Source organism: Lichenostomus cassidix, chromosome 3, assembly GCF_008360975.1.
Source record: "Lichenostomus cassidix isolate B80296 chromosome 3, HeHo_3.0, whole genome shotgun sequence".
NCBI classification, from domain to species: Eukaryota; Metazoa; Chordata; class Aves; order Passeriformes; family Meliphagidae; genus Lichenostomus; species Lichenostomus cassidix.
Window position 1 is genome coordinate 48,292,554 of NC_139483.1, and position 19,749 is coordinate 48,312,302.

Sequence of the window (19,749 nt, forward strand, 5' to 3'; positions counted from 1 at the left end):
AATCTTAACCTCATTTTGATTGAAGTTATTTTGCCACTGTTGTAAATAAAGGAAAGCAAATCTAAAAAGAAAAAAAAAAATCGAGACCCTGTTGAGTTTTTTTTTACCTGATACGCTCTCAATACTGATGCAAACCCATTAATGAGTGTGTAAAAAATAGTGTAACATAAAAAACCAGTGACCACTGAGTCTTGGGCCCTGTAGCATTCAGCCTGGATGCTGTGTTAACTTCAGTGTTCAGACACAGGCAGATCTCAGTGTGTCCTAGTGTACTGCACAGACCGCTCCATGTAACTTTTGAAAAAAACTGTTATTCAATGTCTTCATCAGAAAAGTATTTTCTGGGTCATAAGTCCACCAGAGTGTTCTGGCTGAGGTAGAAGGACATAAAGGATAAGACGGGTACCTCAGTTTTCCCAGGACAAAGGGAATAACTTAGTCGTTGAGCAGAATTTTGAGAGCAATTTAGTTCTGACTTGCCAATGAAAAACATGAAGAAAAACCAGGTGTTGGCTAGCTGGAAATATTACTGGTCATGCATGCCCTTATAAAGACTGAGAAAATAAAGCACTTTACATTCTTGAAGTGTGTATTTACCGTTTTCTGTCTAAGGAGTAGTGTTGGCTTAATTTTTCAGTGCAAAACAAAGTGAGATTTCTCGATAGTTGACTTCTGATTCTGTAGCTGGCAAGGACACTGGGCCTGGCTCACTTGGTGATCTACAAGTAAATGAAGATGCTTAGTGTCAGGGCATGCAGATGTGTTTTGCCAGGAACTAAACAGGCTTTTGTATTATTTGTTCATCTACATCTGTCTGTTAAATCCATTTCTGCTGTGCAGAAGCAGCGAAAAACATAAGCAGATAAGCAGCAAAAAACATAGTGCTGCACATCCCATCAAAATGAAACATATATAAATATATATAAATGCCACTACTGCGCACTTCCTTGAAAAGTGCCCAACTAATACTTGCAGTAAAATTTTGTCACAGTGTTGCATTTGTTTGGGAGCAGTAACTGGCAGGCAGCAACTGTATACTGAAAGATGTTAGAGTGAGGGAGTGAAGGGGGAGAGAGAATTTTTTAGTAAATACCCTCAGAGGTCATAAACAAATGCAGCATAAATATTACTCCAGCTTCCCACTAACAAGCTGTGCTTAAATAGCGATAGTTCCATCTCTCATCTGAAATACTGTTCCAAATAACAGTACCAGCCTTGTTTTAAAGTAAGGGAAAACACTGAAGATCATTTTTGAACAGAGTTGACATTCATTATGTAAAATCACATAAGTAAAAAAAAATACAGGGCATTGATATTTAGTGTCAGACTAAAGGTTACTTAAATGTAACTTTTTTTAGTGTACTTGCTGATTCAGTCAAGCTAGTGGATTTCTCCCTCTTTTGTCTGTTAAGGGTTAATACTGGCTAGACCATATATTTTGTTTTTTCTGGAGTCGTACAGTAAAGTCACTTGTGTAACTTAAGACACCATTAAGTCCTTTTGGATAGGAAAACTTCCTGCACCCTGAAAATGGGATCTTCCGTAGCCCTAATCAAAGCCAACTGGATTAATGCTGGCTTCTTGCTGTTTGAGCTAATGTCTGTGATCCCATCTACACATTCCTCCGGTGACTCTCTGCTGTATAAAGAAAGTCAGTGTTACTTCACCTTGTCTTTGCCATGTTCTCAGGATCATGAGGATTTTTCAGAATCCTGTCTGGGGGAGATGCAGGGCTTTAGTGTCTTCCTGTCTTTTCTCTGCCTAGTTGCAAGCTTTCCTAGGCATAGTTGCACCGGTGGGTTTGGGGATTCTTAAGATGACTCTGGAATACCAAACAGAGTGTAAAATATCCCTTTGTCACCAAGAACTCCTTGGTTCTGTTTTCTGAGGAGTGTGTGTTTGTCCCAGCCTCTAGAGTTAGTCCCTGCAGCTTGTGGAGACCTGCATGACCTACCAGGTTCAGGTTTGTGTCGATGGCATCAAGTCAGAAGCTTGAGGGGAAGCCACATAGCAGCTCCTCTCCTGTGGGAAGCTGTGGCAGCCACTGCTCGTTGTCAGCCTGGTGTGGAGACCCACTGGAGACTAGCCCACCATCCCTCCTGTCCTGATAGGGCAACCAAACCACCTGCTCCCCGTGATCCCTGATATCCCCCAGAGAAAAATAAGCTCCACATGGCAGACTGGAGGCTCCACATTCACTAAGAGGCTGAATGAACCAGTATCAGCCTTTACAAACTCCTAAACTGAGAGATAGAAAGTTTGCACAGCCCTATAGGTTTATAGGAAAATAGGGTGAGTTTTCTCTTCAATTAATTCCAAACCAAACCTCACAAATTTTAGGAACTTTCGACTTGGAACTGGGTAGCTCAAGCTTGAAACTGAACCTGTGCAGGTTGAAATGGATGTTGGCAGCTCGTTGGCACTTCCGCATTTCAGTGAATTAAATGAGCCTTACTCTGTTCACAGGACAGAAAACAAGTTAAACTGAACATTTGCAGGGTAACAATGTAGAATTCGAGACACTTCTGCAGTGAAAATTAATCCAGTTTTCCTTTTAGCAAAGTTTAGTTTGGATTTGAGGAATAAAGGAGCATAGCCATGGTAAGCAATAATTTAGTTCTCTGATTCACAGAGTTGCTCAGTGAGTCATTGAACCAGATCCCACCAGTGACTAATATGCATTGATTTAAATGGATTTCATTATCTCATTATGAGTTTTTTGGTGACTGTGATGGTACATTTCTTCATTGCCTTAACTCAAAGTTTGAGGGAATTCCTTGTGATAAATCTAGACTTGAAGGTAAACATACAGCAATAAGCAAGAAGACCTCACCCTACTGCAATTATGTTAGATACTTTGTTTTAGTGCCAGGTTCAATCAAGAAGAGTAAAAAAATAACATAGTTTACAGCTGAGATAAGTAACTTATTATTTATAAATTTGCTTGTCAAGCAAGTCAGAAGACAAGGAGGTTCTTAAGACTTAAATCCTCCAGTTCCCATCTTGTTTATGCTAAGGTTTTATCTGGACTAAATTTTGGCTTGCAAATGACAAAATTATTCACCTCTAATTGATTATATTTAATTCACTCCTTCAGTATTCACTTCAGGATTTATATATGTGACCTGCAAATTGGAGTCTCTGTATCCAAATAGTGCTACCCAAAGAGATTTCTGTTTTCTTACACCTTGCACAACCAGAACACAGAGTGGGATCTAAGAGTATGTAAAGTGTCAAAACATGTCTGTAGACATTCCAGAGGTATGTCTCTGCATTACTTAGGATCTTGATGTTGTCATGCAGGCAGAAGTTGAGTCCAAAAGAACCCCACCTGCTTTAAGCTTAGCTTGGCAAAATAATTTATTACAGATTATATACTTTTAACATCAGATCATGATGAATGGTAACATTAGGTAACATTCAGTCTCTGTCCTTGATTTGCTGTCTGATCTCAGTCAAGCAAAATACTCTGACTTTCAGTTTGTTTGCAAATAAAGTGAATTCATCACATACTTTAGGCATGTGATGAATTAGATATTGGAGAAATGAAAAATGTTTTCAGGATTAGTAAGGGAAGATATGAAGTCACAAAATGTCTCCATCTCAAAGAACCAAAGTCTGTGGACATTTGAATCTGTGGTTTCTGCCTGTCTACAGAAGGGTCCATTGCAAAATCTACATTCAATTTGGGGTTTGGATTTTGAACGCTCCAGGGCTTTCAGGTAGGGCCCATCTCCAGGGAAAATAAAACTTAACCACAGCCACCAAACCAAAACTGAACCATCAAGTAACCTGAACCCAATTGAGTGAGGTTAAAAAGAGTTTGGTTAAGTGTCTTGTTTTGTTGCCTTTGGCTAGAAAAAGAAGTGGGAGTGAGAGATGCCTTTTTAGATATTTCTGACCTGGGTTAAATTAGGACACTAAAGTCTTGTGAGGAAGTTTCAAGGGCTGATTGGATTACGTGGATCCCAACCCATCCTGTGGAGATGAGCCTAAAGTTCCAGATGGTTTTTAAATTAGAAAGGGAGAAATCTTATGAGGTCTGCATTATTTCTACATAATACCTCCCCTAGTTCCTCATGGATAAGCACATCCGAAAGATACTCATCAACATCCCTAAGACACTTAGGCTTCTTAATCTGGTTAGCTTGTTTGAATGGGATGAACATTTCCAGAACTGGTCAGCCTGTGGTCTTGCTATCAGTTACCTTTTCAAGGAAGAGAAATTAGAATCCTCTTAATATTTCAGCACAGAGATTGTTCTCTTACTTAGTAATTCTTTACTATGTTAAAAAATTCTTCCTGTCGTTGGAAGTCAATCTGGTTCACCCTTTTCATGAAATAACAGCAAGGGTTTTTTTTGTTGGTGGAGGTGTTAGCATTTTTAAGTGTTTTTGTAAGTGTTGTCTGCAAAATCTAATAACAAAGTTTGATTGAAAAGTATATTCTACCTCCTGCCATTCATGCTCCTTGTTTAGCTTTAATGCCACATTTGCAGAAAAACGAAAGCAGAATGTAAAACTGATTGATGCACATGCCCTCATATGCTAACAAAATGCATCCTTTGGGGTTATGAATGCTTCAGGAGAACTCATGATAGCAAGCAAAACAAACAAAAAACCTACATGTGCTTCACACACAGAGTGTTAGTGAACACTGACCTGATTACAAACATTTGTAACTTATTTTTTGAGTACAGACTTGGGATTCAGTTAACTGAATAAGTCCCTTTAAAAGCTGGCAATGATGTGTGACCCCTTCTGCCACCCCACCTTCTTTTCCTTGATTAGAAAAGGCAAAGGATGTACTGAAGATAACATTGAGTATACTTTCCAATTGACCAGAGGAAAATAAAGAGCAAGGAGAAGGGATCATTAAGATGATAAATGAAAGTTGGGTTCACTGTTATTACAGGTTATGTTGTTTTTTCTCAAGGGGAGTGAAGGAGGAGGGGGTGCACCATTTCCTGTTGGAGAAACTGTAATCAGCTATAGAACATTTGCAGTTTTAGGAAGAAAAGGTCCTGACTGCTGTACAAAGACTGAAGTGGCAGAGCAAAGGTTCATATTGAAATGATAATGAGTTTGTGACAAAACAGAACATAACATGTCATTTCCTAAGAATTTGAAGGAGGCTTAATAGAAGATGCCAAAATGTTTGTTTGCATAGATGAGTGATGGCCGAAATAAAGGCTGCAAATTGTGATGAGAAACACATCTAAATTCATCTTAAATTTGGGTTTAATCTATTCCTCTTCCTGGTATTCTGGCTAGTATTCTGTTACTTAAGTGGCCTTTGAAACCTTAATTTCTCCAGAACTTGTAATAGGATTATTCAGTATGTAAGTTTATAAGGGATTATGAGCATAATTCTTAAATTCTGTATTCTCTTTCAAACAATATCAAAAAGAATGTGTTTTGGGGTGGGGAGGAAACTGTGTGGCTAATGTTCTTCAAGATGGCCACAATTGTGCAGGAACTTCATGATTTGGAAACTGAGCTGTTAAAAGCCACCATCACTTTCAAGTGATGTTCAAAGAAGAGGGAACTCCAAAGCCAGGTGACTTAGAAAGGTGGTGTCTGTCTCAGAACCTCTCACACTAGCCAGAGAAGCACGACTACCACCTCTGTAAACAGGGCTCTGCATTGGTTTTGTGCACTTGTGCACTTGGTTGGAGAACAGATTTTTTTACTCAAAGCAGAAAACTTTAAATTTCTTTTGCTATACTTCTAATTTTGTGCTTTTCTCTGATGCATTCAGGATCCCTCTCTCTTTCTCACAGCTTCTACCTAATTGAAAAAAAGTTTACCCCTCTAAAGAGAAATAATGCAGTTGCAACCTAAATGAACAATGGCAGCTAACAGAGAGCATTTGATCTCTAAAATTGAATTTTATCAGAAGCCAAGGAACAAAGAATATTTTAGACATTAGAGAAGCAAGTGAAAACAAAGTGTTTATAACTCAACTTTTTTAGATTCCATATAGTTTGAGGAAGTCTCATGAGGATTTCTGCATTTACAAGATTTCAGTACTACACTTTTTTATCTGTAGATATTATATGGTGCAAGGTGTTCATCTCTGTCTTCTTGGTTGCAGTGACCAGTGTATATTGAGATGATATAATTGACACAATCGTACTATTTTTTGATCAATCCTGTTTGTTAGTTTCTTACACCAGCCACAGATGATTGAGAAGCAGAAGTGGGGCTTCTTGGTCCTTCTGCACTAGACTCAAAGCTTTTAAGTGACAGTCCTTCCACATGCCTTCTGGTGCTTTGTGCATTTTCTCAGGCATTTCTTCAAAATGTCAGTGTTTCCTTTCTGAAGGCTATTTGGACTACCAGGTGAAACATATCAGGAAGGCCTAGGCAGTGCAGAGAGAAGAGGTTTTCTGTTCATCTAATTGACGAGTGCTGTCTCCAAAATTCAAATTTAAAATACTAAATTTGTCATTAATTTTTAGATTACCTGTGTTAGTTCAACTACCCCTAGTAATGCTGCTGTTGTCTTTTGGATGCTTTTTGGACTTGGATTTGGATGGATCTGTAATGTAAGAAGGTATTAGGAAGGCACAGCAATTTTTTTCTATCATTGGTGCTATGCACTCTTCTTGATAACAAAAGTTCAGCAACCAAGTATGCAGTGAATATGCCAAACAAGACTTTGATAAAGGTGCTCTAAGTGCATGGCATGGTTTTACATGCCAAAAAAACCCCCCAAAAACAAAAAACAAAAAAAAACCAACCAAACACCAGTTATTCCTCCTAAGTGAATTGCAGATCTCTCAGGCTCTCAAAAACAAGCTTTCTAACCAGCTGTCAAACCAGGAACCCATGCGGAAAATTGTCAGACCAGAAACAAATTGCTTTCCAGAATCCTCGCTGTTTGCAGACTGTCTGGACCTTAAATTGCAGGACTCGCCCTCTCACCTTATCTTCCAGATAACCCAGCACTTTCCTACGAATCCTGCCTGGCTCTTCAGGCATACAGTGGATGTGTATGGGATGCCTTTGCATCCTGGGAAGAGGGGAAGGGGTATTGTAAATTGTGTCAGTCAAAGGCAGCTGCTTGAGGACCTGATTTATTCTGCATCCTTTGGGAAAGAAGAGAAAAAAACATTTTCCTCTTCTGAATCAGTTTGCTTTTAAAAACTAATACACCTTTTGTTATCCACCGCATGCTGCTGGGTGACCTGTTTTTATTGTACACTGAGGTGCAATAAAATAAGAAAAGGCAGTACTGGGAAGAAAAACTCAGAGGCTTTATTTGAATGCATAACCAAGTTTGTTTACTTTGATAGAATAGTAACAATGTAATGAATGTCTGGTGCAGAGTTAAGTACATCCTTGTCCAAATTTGATTTATGTGATCATTTCTGGATGTTAACCATTGTTAACATAACCTCCATCATTTTTATATTCATGGTGCCTGTGGGCACGCACTAGCACAGCAGTGTGAAAGAAACAGGAAAGAAAACTGGTAGCAGTTCCCAGTGCAGGAAATCTCTTTCCCTGAAATGACAGAGGCTGGTGTGTAGTGAGCCGTAGATCAATTTAAGGCGAGAAGATCAGCATAACTGGAGGAACTGTGTTAGGAGAGAGAAGGCAGCCATTGATTCCTGTAGCTTATTAACCTCTTGAGGGCCATGTGCAGTAATGCAGACATCATCCATGGTCTGCTGGGGGGTGTGTGCCTGATGAGGCTATCAAATTACCTGAAGAAAAATGCAGCCACTTCAGTTGCCTGCTAAAACACATCAGGAGATACGCTGTGAGCTCAGGCTGCCTGGGCTTTTGAAGGCAGAAGTTGAGCTTTGTAGGAATGCTTGTAAGAACACTTCTGTAAATGTGTGTGTAATTCATACAAGATGTCTGTGTAATTCATACAATAACTTTGTTTAGTGTACAGGAGAGGGTTTCTCATGAAATTACCTAGAACCCCTGTACTATGTAGTAACTCTGTAGCATGAGAATGGGCATCTTTTAAGAGATACAGATTATGGAGGTTTTTTAGGTAAACTAAACATTCAGAAGTTGCCACAATGGTTAAAGTTAAACACAGTTCTCAAGGGAAGTTTTATGGGTATAAACAAAAGGCATTCTTGTTTGTCTTTCACATTCATTTCAAAATTGCACGTAATTACTAAATCCTTCCCATGTGAGCTTTGCAGCTCATGTTCTTTAACCAGATGCTGTAGCATATGTTTTAGTACCCATAGTTCCATGGGTACTGCCATACTTGAAGTTCAGGGATATCTTCAGTAATATTTTTTATTCATTTACTTTGTAATTCAATTTAACATTAAGGCACTGTGTAATTTGTATCAGGGGTCATCATCAAAATTTTATATTTACAATTTAAATTGAAATTTACAGCTGTCAGTAAAGAAGTAGTATGTTCAGCATATTACTATAAATCATTCACATAAACCCTAATTTAATCTTAAAACTGCATCTAGATTTTGTGTTAGCTGGTGGATCCCATATGCTAGGAATGGCTTTTTGCTTCTGGGGGATTCAGATGCAGCTGCTGAGCTGAGGGCAGAATTGGAGTGTTCACTCCTGGCTGCTTCGTCTTTTGATCTTCTGTTTTAATCAACCTTTTTCCCTCAACTTCATAAAGTTATGCTTTTTTTTTGTTGTTTGACACTGATCTTGGGAGGGGAAAGAGAAAATGCTGGTGAGATTATACTTGTTTGAGGTGTGTTGTGCTCAGAGAAGGGCAGAGTCTTAGTCCAATTTTATGCAAGACATTTTATGCAATACATAATAAAGTACATTATTGTGGATGTCACAGTAATCTATTATGGGTCATAGCAATCAGCTGATAAGTCCTGTGATTCAAAGGCAAATAAATTATTACTGAAATGACCCAAAGGATGTGATTTTAACATGATATTCTTTTAAGTCAACATCCAGAGTTTGCATGTGGATAGCCTGCAGTGCTGGATTCAGGCTGTTCTGTCAAGAGCCCAGTTTTGAAAATTCATCTGCTACAATTATTTATCAGTATTCGGAACTTCTTCCCTTCCCTTATGAATGAAAATACAGAACAACAGATTACTGTGGGGAATCTTTTTTGCATGATATGTTGGAATACAGTGCTCACTTGAAGCATCAAGTCAGGTTTCAGGGGCACTGTATGCTGATGACTAAATTTGAATTGAGACCTATGACAATCATGCAGAGAAATAGGCAGCAAGTTTGATGGTTCAGTTCAGAAAATATGTTTCATAATAATTTATTTGTTTCCATCTGATGTGTTTGTGCTTTGGCGAGTATTAATTGTGCTGCTGAAGTGATCTGGTAATCCAAAGGATAAAATAACCACTTCTTCATAATCATTGGATTGTGTGCAGCTGCTTGTTGGGACTTAGGCCAAACTTTCACCTTCAGATTATCTTCAGCAACTGTATGTGTGAGTTTTAAAGACAGTTTAGGGGAGTGTAGATGGTAACTTCAGTCATCTGTCTTTAACTGTAAAAACAAATATTAGCTTAGATAAAAATTAGTGGGAGCAGCTTCTAATTTTCAACATAAAAAAGTTTTTTGTAATTTAAAATTTAAACTTGTTACCTGAAAGTAGTGACAGTTTGTGGGCAAAGATGGAAATAGGAAAGTTAGAAAGTTGAGAAACAGCTAGCACAAGTTTAAAAAGTGAATTTATTTTAAGTGTTTTGTTATCCAGGAATTAAACTGAATGCCAACCATTTTGTAGCAGCCCTGTATAAGTGAAAATAAATACAAAAATAAGTCTGCTGGTTCCTCCACGTGTTGCTGACACTAGGTAACTGTTTGCACCTACATTAGTCACTCCTTCAACAGGCAGTGAAATTGTTCCAGCTTTAAAAATGTGTGAGAAGATGAAGGCAGGTGCTGGCACATCTTATATGAAAACCTGACCTTCAGGCTGCTACCCTAGTGGTGTTACTGTTTGCGTTCTGGAAACCACATGGCTTGTCAAGTTGTAATAAAGTTACTTTGTGCTTTTGTATTATTAAAAGTGAGTGAGGGCTTTGGACTGCCCCTGAGAACCATGAGACTTAGCGGTGTTGCAAGTTTTATTGATACTCAGTAGGTAAGGATGGGTTTTTTGGTGGTGTTAATGATTTTGTGCTGCTCAGTAGCTGTTGGATTACTTAATAAGGAAGAAACTTGCTGCAGAGGGTGCTTGCACATCTGCTGTTCGAGAAATCAAATCCTGAACCGTCTATGATCTGAAAAACCTTAGTGACTTGTCTGAAAATCCTCTCAGAATAATACCACTCATAGAAACAGCAAACAAAGTGATATTTTAATTTCACAGCAGAACAAATGTTCAGTATTTTCTTCATAAAGAGAGATGGAAAAATAGAGAATAGAGTCATCTTCAGGGCATGGATATTTTTCATGAGCTCTTACTTAAACCTGAAATCCAGTGAATTGCTATGGAGCTTCTCAAGAAATCATTACTGTTCTCTCAAAGGACTGTTTAATCTTCAGTTTCTTACAGGGTTTGTCTTACAAATATAACTGTATTGAATTTTGCTGCCTTTGACCAAGCGTCCAGTTTCTGTCCTCCCTTTTCCCAAAACTTATACCAGATGCAGAATGAAAACACCACAACTGTGTGTGAGGTTTTGTTAAAAGTTCGTATGAAATTAGCTAAACCATTATGAGTTTTAGAAACCCTCCATATTTTTCTTACTAACAATAAGGTAATTTAATTACTCTAATTAGTGGTTTAATCACTGTATAAAAACTGCCTTGGTTTTTGTGTCACATTTAGCCCTATATGAAAATCTCCTAATGCAGCATTAGGGAATTAGAATTATCCTGGTACTGAGTGAAAAGAACATATTCTGTTGTGCAACTAGAAATGCCTGTATTATCTGAATGTATCTGCTTTCCTCATTGCAGAGCTAAAGTATTTTCTTCATTTATAATTTGCCTTAATATGTAGAAAGGACAGCAGACAATGCAGTAGGATTATTAACCTATTCTTATTTCTTTCTCTCCTTTATCTCATTTTCCAAAAGTGGGTCACACATTTGTTTTTTCAAACTGTATTTTGAGGTCCTTTTTGGTGTCACTTCTTGGATTTTGTACCCAAGATCACCTTGTACTCCAGTGCAATTCAATTTTTAATATATTTCAGTGACACTCCTGTGAGGTAGCAAGGTAATGCTATTTTCAATTGTATAGTTAGAGAACAGAGGCAGAGAGGGTAAGAGTAGCTTACCTAAGCCTGCCTAGTCGTTAGGTGATGTATCACCCCCTTCTCCCCAGTGACTTAGCCTGGGTCACATTAAGGCTGTGGGAGGCAGCGTACTGAACTCAGATCTTCCAAGACCTACGTTAGTATTCTCTTCCCTGGAACATATTTCCTTTCTGAAATTAACAAATATTGTATGCTGAAATGATTTGAATACTGCTCCTTCATGTGGCTTGGCAAGAAGCGTGAACTTCATGATTTTTGTATTGCTGTTTTAAAGCTTTTGATATTTCTCTTATTAAATAACTGATGTCATCCATCATCTTGGGTTTCATGGTTTCTGTACTGATTGCTTTTCACAGATACTACACTCTCAGGGGAAATTGGCACCAAGAAAAAAGTGAAACGACTGTTAAGTTTCCAGAGGTATTTCCATGCATCCCGGTTACTGCGTGGAATTGTACCACAAGCCTCTCTGTACCTACTGGATGAGGACTACCTTGGGCAAGCAAGGGTAAGACAGGTCTCCAGGCCTCCATTTCTTTTTATAATACTACAGAGAGTGTTGGGGTTTTTTCAGCCTTCAGATAAACAAATTTGTGGCTGATCTTTCATAAATAACCCACGTTACATGCTTGCCTCACAGCAAACAGATTTTCCATTCCTCATTTATGGTTACAGCTTTGAAGGCTTAGGTCTCAAAGCAACAGAAAATGTCTAAATCTATTCAGCATTTTCAGATTCCAACAACTTGAAATTATAATCTGGCTTTATAAAAGAATGAAGGATTTCTGGTAAAGTTACTGATTTAAGTGCAGCCTTCACACAGGATTTAGTTCATCCACTGGAAAAAAGACAGGTGTCTCTCATCTGGTGTGGGACAGCTATGAGGCAACCCACAATAGCTATCCATAGTGGCAAAGACTAGATAACAGGGAAGATTGACTGCAAAGAACTTCACAGTGATCAAAATATAATTTTCTTATTTTGCAGCTCTTATACTTGCTTTCAGTGGTATTTTCTAGCAAAACTTGCACATCTGATGGCATTGGGGTTGTGTGCTAGGCAATTTTTATTCTCTGCAAGAGGAGATTATATGACAGGTGTTAGAAAGTAGTTAAGCATCCAGAACTGTTTGAATAAAGACTAGAGATGGGAGTGAATGTGTATTTCATTCACACATACACCACTGTAGCTCATACAATCCAGAATCAGTCTCTTGACTCAGCTGATGTAGCTGTAAAAACACTGCATATGGTGGTAATGATGGATTCTTCTGCATGTCTGAGTGGTCTTAACGATAGCACTGTATCTAAGTTTACAAAAGCTATTCCTGTGTATTGGTTTGTTTAGCAAATTGTAACTCATATTCACCATGAGAGCTAAGACTTTAAACAACGTATTCAAAATCTAATAGAATTTGCACTGATGATTCAGGGACACGAAGGAGCAATAAAGAATTTTTGCAGTAAAAGGGAATATTTTCATAATATTTTGGTTTATATTACTTCTTGTTTTGAGTTCCATTTAGAAGGTATTTTTAGTGTTGTGTTCAAAACCTCCTCAGTTAATAGTGCAAGGGATATTTTATGCAGCTACATCAGCTTGATTTCTGCTATTTCAAATACACCTCTGTAGGTTTCTCAATCAAAACTTTAAAGCTGCAGTAACCAGTCCTGTGACTGATTAACGTGGAATAATAATTCACTGGCCTTTTCACATTTTCTTTTTCCAGCACATGCTATCCAAGGTGGGAATGTGGGATTTTGACATTTTCTTGTTTGATCGCTTGACAAATGGTAAGTTAATTTTTAAATTATTTATTTTAATATCTCTCATATATGAGTTTTCAAAAAATCACTAATTAATTATTTGCTAAATGTTTCCAGTTCAGATCATTGGTGAGAAATTTGCCACATTTAACCTCTCTTAAAATTACATCCTGGAGCTTTTTCAGGCTTTTCCTGAGCTACAGGGTAATGTTTAAAGTATGCTTTTGTATTAATCTAATCTCCTACATTTGTCGTCATTACCTTTTAAAGAAGGTGTTTCTGTTTTGTTTACCTGGGAAATACCCAAGCTACTTTAAATATACCTGTTAGATATATTGGTCCATAGATCCAGATCTCCATAATCAAACAATTTTTATCAATACAAAAGACCTTTGAGTAAAGACACCCTTGCTTCTGTTCAGCAGCAAAAATTAGAAAATTTATTAAGAGAGTAAAAATCTGTGACATTTTTTCCCTAAATATACGCCTGTAAAACTACCCCTCTTCGTCCCCAGTGCCTAGGCAATACTTTTTGATCAGGTAGCTGCTGAAGAGGGTCATGATCACACCTTTCCCCTTTCCATACTGCTCACAGAACTGAGATCCCTCATTCCTCATCCCCAGTGTAATTAAATTTGGTTGGGGCAGAAGGTGTAGAAAAGAGTTGGTTTAGAGGGTCATTCAGCTGAGTAACTGGCAGAGAAGAGTGAACAGGATTGCAAAGTGCCTGGGAAGCAAAAGCATAGTCCTTTTAAATTACCTTTCTGTGCCCCTACTCATTAGTCAAGACCAAGTAAGTTTCCATGTGTTCTTCGTAGAGATATTTGTTTTCTTTCCTGAGTTACGTTAAATAAGAAAAGACTCCCTTCAAACTTTGTTTATATGTAGTATGAGTTGGTTGGTTTGGGGTGTTTTTTCTAACTTTTATGGAAACAGTGCCACTGAAATGAGCAGTGCAAAAAATACTCTGTGTGTGTGTGTGTGTGTGTGTGTGTGTGTGTGTGTATAGTTCATAATGTAATACTAGTTAGGTTCAATTTTGCCAGTGTTCTCAGTACTGGATTTACAGCAAGGCCAGTGAAACGTTGCAGTAGAACTTGAGACTGTAATTGCTGCAACTAATTTTTCCTGTCTGTGTCATCATCATGAGATGCAATTGTAGCTGAGCTAGGTTACATGGGTTAATTACATGTTTGTACAGCCATATGTAAAATAAAAAGATTAATTCCAAACTGCTGAGTTTTAGTAATCAATTAATTAGTACAGGATGGCAAACCAAAGTGGCAGAAAAGCCACTCTTGTTTCTGTTGTTTCTGAAGATAGACCTGAATTGTGGAGATGATGTCACTCTCAGACAAGCCTGTGAAAAGATTTCCAGTTAAAACCATTTCAGTTTGCCTTCTTCCGGTTAAAACGACAGTTTGCCTGTCATGTTGAAACAGCAAACAAGACTTTGTGGCATCTAGACACAAGAGTGGCATTCCACTGGTACAACCATGCCATCAGCTCTTGATTGTATATAGCAGTAATTCATGTAAGTGACTTCTGAGTGTATGAGTGTCACCTAAGCTCATTTGATTGGAGATAAAGTGGTAAAAGCTGACTTTTAGGAAATTACCAAGATTTTTAGTCTTGCTTGGTTTGTAACAACTTGTTAAAGTAATCTAAGAGTTGTTCCTTTTTGCATTTAGGAAACAGTCTTGTAACACTGCTTTGTCACCTCTTCAATGTGCATGGACTTATTCATCATTTCCAGTTAGACATGGTTACATTACACAGGTTTTTTGGTAAGTGCTCACCTCAAAGCCATCTTTGAATGAAGGTTAAAGTAGAAGTTTGAAGTTTTGTGTAGAGCATCTGAGAAAGGCTGGCTTGGTCTGTGTATCAATGTAAAAATTATGGTGTTGTTGCAAATATTTCAGTAAAACATGTCCATGATATATATATATATATCAGCATACAGTTTGCAGGCACCCAAGTACTTGGTTCAGTACCCAGTCAGTGGAGGGACTTCCAAAGGCTCTGCATTGGGCTGAAGCATCCCAGCACCGCAGTCACAGTGGTGATTTAAAATAAAGTATGCCATGCAGAGATGTGGCCAGCTTAGGCCCACACAGACAGACAGACGCTGCAGAACCTACCCGTGCACATTACAATTGTGGTGCAGTGTAATTATTTTAGTGGCTAAAAGACCACTGAGACCCAGGGCAGTTAAAAGCTTATGTGCAAAATTCAGCAAATTATATCAAGCTGTCTACACTGAATAGTGTTGATGAAAGCCCCTGCTGCTGTTACTGCCAACAGAAATATTAGCCCCATGCTGTCAGTGAACCAAAAGAAGAAATTGGCCAAAATCAATTGCTTTTTGCACCACTTCTTGAAAGCAGCTAAATGCCAGTTTTTCAGTCTGTCAGGCAGAGTTTCCAAAGCAGGGTCTCTTCTTTAAGGCTGCCTAATTGTCACTTCTGGAAAGCATTCCTCTGGTGTGGAGACAGAATCTCCCTGCTGTTTCCAGCTCCTGTGGGCAGACATGAAGTGGACAGTCTGGTAATTAGAGCTAGTGGTACTCACAGTTTAAGGGATTACCCACTGTACCTCCAGATGCTTGTGCAGCTGGAAGCAAACAGAAGGCTTGGACTTTGTTTGGCGCTCCTCATGCTGGCAGCGAGCGCCATGGGAAATCTGCCTGTTAGCTTTCCGTTTGATTAATTTGATAGTGTCTAGGAGACAGCTTCAGGCAAGATCACATGCAGCTTCTGGTGTTCACGTGGTGCTGTCCCGAGACCACGTAAGGGTGCACACACTGCTGCAAGGAACAGAGGGGTGTGAAGCACACATCTCAATGATTTTCTGTCTGAGAGAAAGCTGAGCATTAAGAGGTTGGTGCTCCTGGTACAACTAGACCAGTTCCAGCACTGCAAACGAAAGCAAGAGGGGCTTAAAAATGAACATGTAGATGTGATTAAAATTGTCACAGCTCTTGCTGTGAATACCCCAATGCTGTATCTTTTGATTCCTTGCCTGGGGGATGTAGGAATGCCTTTGGCTGTAGTTCATCACTCAAATAACAAATGATGGCAGGATATCAGGGCCTCACTCCCTCCTGCTGTAAAATAGGTAGTCCTGCCTTAATGGCACACTACTACCCTATGACAGCAGCCTAAATAATTACACTCCGTTGTGGATAAATTTGCCTCTCTTCCTTGTTTATTTTACTCCTCAATGAGAGCCTTCACTAAGGCAAGAAAGAGGTGATTTATGCACTAGACCTAGTATATCCCCTTGGGCCTCACAAATCCTTTCATGCATTTTTTTTCTAAAGGTATCCCAATAAAAGCAGCAATTTAAATAAGCTACAGCTATTTGAAGAAACTCCTTAGGCAGCTGACTGCAAAACCTCAGATTGTATTTTAAGTCCAGTTCCCACTTGTGGCCATGGCATTCAGAGACAAAAGGATCTTTGTTTTCTGTTTTGATTCCCAGTTATGGTTCAAGAAGATTACCATAGCCAAAACCCATACCACAATGCTGTCCATGCTGCTGATGTCACACAGGCTATGCACTGCTATCTGAGGGAGCCCAAGGTAATGACAACCTTTCACACTGATGTTGCTTTCAGATGTTTCTCAGATTCTTTTCCCAGGATGGAAATAAAAACCCCAAAAGATACTTCTGGATAGCTGAAAGTGATGGCATGTTTGAAGTCAGCAACAAGCCAGGAGCAGCGTCAGCTGCAGATTACAGAAGTTTCAGTCAAGCCACAAGAGTCACTTCTCATAATGCAGGCAACATGTCTAAGGGCTGTCGTGCGAGCTCCAGCCACCGGGACTGTGTGAAGCAGCCACCCCTGGTGCCTGCAGTTCTTCTGCCAGCAAACTCAGCAGGAGGCAATGCATGCCTGTGCCTCAGCCACCTCAGAGCATAAGCTGCTCGCATCAGTATTTCAGAATACCAAATTGGGCAGTGCCACACCAGGAAAGGGGAAAACAGTCCCTTCAGATGGGTCTGTTGCAAGGGTGTCCTCTGCACAAATATTTGACTGCAAGTTCTCACAGCGTCAGGGTGGTGTTGCCTTGTGTGTTACTAGAAGGCTTTGTGATACTGCAGTGCTGACCAACAGTATAGGAAGATGACTAATCTTTTCTGGCTTGGCTTAAATGAAAGGATGTTCTGCTAGAACTAGCAGTTTGTTCCACTAGAATATAGCAATGGTAAGTGAGGACAGGAGCAGGCCCCATCTTTCCTGTATTTTCATCTCCTGCAAGAGCTGCAAGTCCTTTCTTGCCAGAAAGTGCAGAGGACAGCCAGCATCCAGAACCTGTACCATACTGCTCATCAGTTCTCATCTCAGGATGCTTCTTTCATCTCATAGACCTGTACTCTGTACAGGCTCATTGGGCTGGTAATAACTGCCTCACTCTCAGAAACAGAAAATGCTAAGACTACCTTTCTTTTCCTTCAACTATAACAAAATTTGCTTCTAAATGAGCTCTGTAGCAGAAAAAAAATCTGGACAGGTTTTCCTACTTGAATGTTTGAAGTTAGAAAGGTGAAGCATTTTCTTTAGTAAAATACATATACTTGAACTGAGATAGATATTTAACAGCCAAGTTTGAAATTTGAGAAGTTGATAAAGTCTGCATTTTATAACACAGTGCTATGCTGGAAAATTGAAGCCTGATCTATTGTTAGTATTGCTAAATACTTGGAGAGGCAGAGCTCTTATGATAGATGCTAATGTATGCCAACCTACCAGCATATTTATTTGCTTTTTAAACTGAATGGTTGAGACTATGCCCAAGCACTTCTATTACAACAATCCTTTTATTGCCTTGAGTGATAAAGAGATAAGAAATACAAACTGTAGTAAAACATGGTTATATAGTCTAGTATCTTTATAAATGTTTATTCAACACTCACCTTAAAAACGTTGTTCACAAAATTTATGTTTGACGTTTGTATACAACTGCCTACAAATCCAAACAATGCCATAATGTCACCTGGTTTGTTTTTTTACCAAAGAATGTTTACTGTTCATGTTCTTGTTGTGATTAATATATGTGATGATTCAGCTTGCCAGCTTCCTCACCCCGTCGGACATCATGCTCGGACTGCTTGCTGCTGCAGCTCATGACGTGGATCACCCAGGGGTCAATCAACCCTTTCTGGTTAAAACTAAACACCACCTTGCCAGCCTGTACCAGGTAAAACTGCTCATCAAGTTGCTAATGTGTAAAATGGAGTCAAGGAGAGTTTAAGCAATTTGCAGTGAACTTTTAATGCCAGAGTCCAGCAGCAGGAGGATGCTGATCAAGTCATCCTGCACTTTAGAGTCTGGACAATTTCAGTCAAGCTCCTCACTGGGTGTCACTTCTTACAGCAAAGCTGATACAAGAAAATAGGTGGAAATGTCAGATTTTGTTGAGGATGTTTAAGCCAAATCGGTAGCCTGGGTTATTTCTGCTGTAGATCATCTGGGGTGAGGAACTGTGGGTAGGAGATTTGAAATCATGACAAGAAGACTTCGTCTTCTTTCATATGAGTAGCTAAGCAGCAGACATGCCCTAAATTGGTATTGCATTAAAAGAAACCTTTGCTTCATGTGGCTGTAGTAATATTGAACACTTATCGAACACTGGATTAAAAAAAAAAAAAAGAAAAAGAAGATAGAGGAAACTGAAGGAAAAGTTGTAGACATTTACAGTAACATTCCTCAAGAAACAAAGAACTTCAAGAAAGCCACTTGGTCACACCACAGGCTATCTAGACCAGTATCCTGTTTCTAAGAGCAGCCAGTGAAAGATCTCAGAGAGAAACATAAGTCTAGGGTAAGTACAGAGTTGTCCTTCACCTGGTATACATCCTTCCAGCTCTGGCAAGCAGTAGTAGAAAGTTTCCTGAAACAAAAACACAGACCCTCTTGTTCAAGAACTACCAGTGAACCCATGCTGCCTGATTTCTGTGGTCCCTTTTGAATATATTTGAGGTTTTGACCCATGGCAAAAGTTGTAGCTCTGTATTTTATCTACAGCTGTCCTATGGGTATAATCTTTGTGTGCACATATACGTTGTTATTATGTATTCACATCTGTCTATTCTTTACATTGTACTTACATATATGTGCCCCAGCAATGCTGTAAATCTTAATTTTGATTGCACTAACCATAATTCATAGGTAATAAATGGAGATAGTATTGATTTCTAGCCTTTAGAATCACAGAATCATAGAAGCCTGAAGGTTGGAAGAGATCTTTAAGATCATGAAGTCCAACCAAACTGTTCACCCAGCACTGCCCTAAACCCAGCGCCAGATCCAGACACCTCCTAAACACCTCCAGGGATGGTGACTCCACCACCTCCCCAGGCAACCTATTCCATTGCCTGACCACTCAAACAGTGACCTGTTTTTTTCTAATACCTAATCTGAGTCTCCCCTGTCTCAGCTTAAGGCCATTCCCTCTGGTCCTCTCACTGCAGGCACAGCAGGAGAGATCATCCCCCACATCACTGCAACCTCCTTTCAGGCAGGTGTAGGGAGTGATGAGGTCCCCGTGAGCCTCCTTTTCTCCAGGCTAAACAAGCCCAGCTCCCACAGCCCCTCCTTGTAAGACATGTTCTCTGTTCCTTTCATGAGCCTTGTTGCCCTTTGCTGGACATGCTCCAGAATCTCCATGCCCTTTTTCGAGTGAGGGGCCCAGAACAGGACACAGCACTCGAGGTGCTGCCTCACTGGTGCTGAATACCGGGGAGCAGTCAGTGCCCTGGTTCTGCCAGCCACACTGTT

At 39.3% G+C, this 19,749-nt stretch overlaps 1 protein-coding gene across 7 annotated transcripts in view; it reads left to right on the top strand.

The window, feature by feature from the left end:
* PDE7B (phosphodiesterase 7B) overlaps positions 1 to 19,749 on the top strand; it is a 184,315-nt gene that overhangs the window by 131,275 nt on the left and 33,291 nt on the right. For all 7 annotated transcript variants that reach the window (XM_085055649.1, XM_085055651.1, XM_085055650.1 and 4 more), the window contains 5 exons: positions 11,556 to 11,707; positions 12,929 to 12,992; positions 14,657 to 14,752; positions 16,449 to 16,549; positions 18,038 to 18,169. In XM_085055649.1, the coding sequence (XP_084911775.1) occupies positions 11,556 to 11,707; positions 12,929 to 12,992; positions 14,657 to 14,752; positions 16,449 to 16,549; positions 18,038 to 18,169 (545 nt within the window). The remainder of the gene's footprint in view (positions 1 to 11,555; positions 11,708 to 12,928; positions 12,993 to 14,656; positions 14,753 to 16,448; positions 16,550 to 18,037; positions 18,170 to 19,749) is intronic.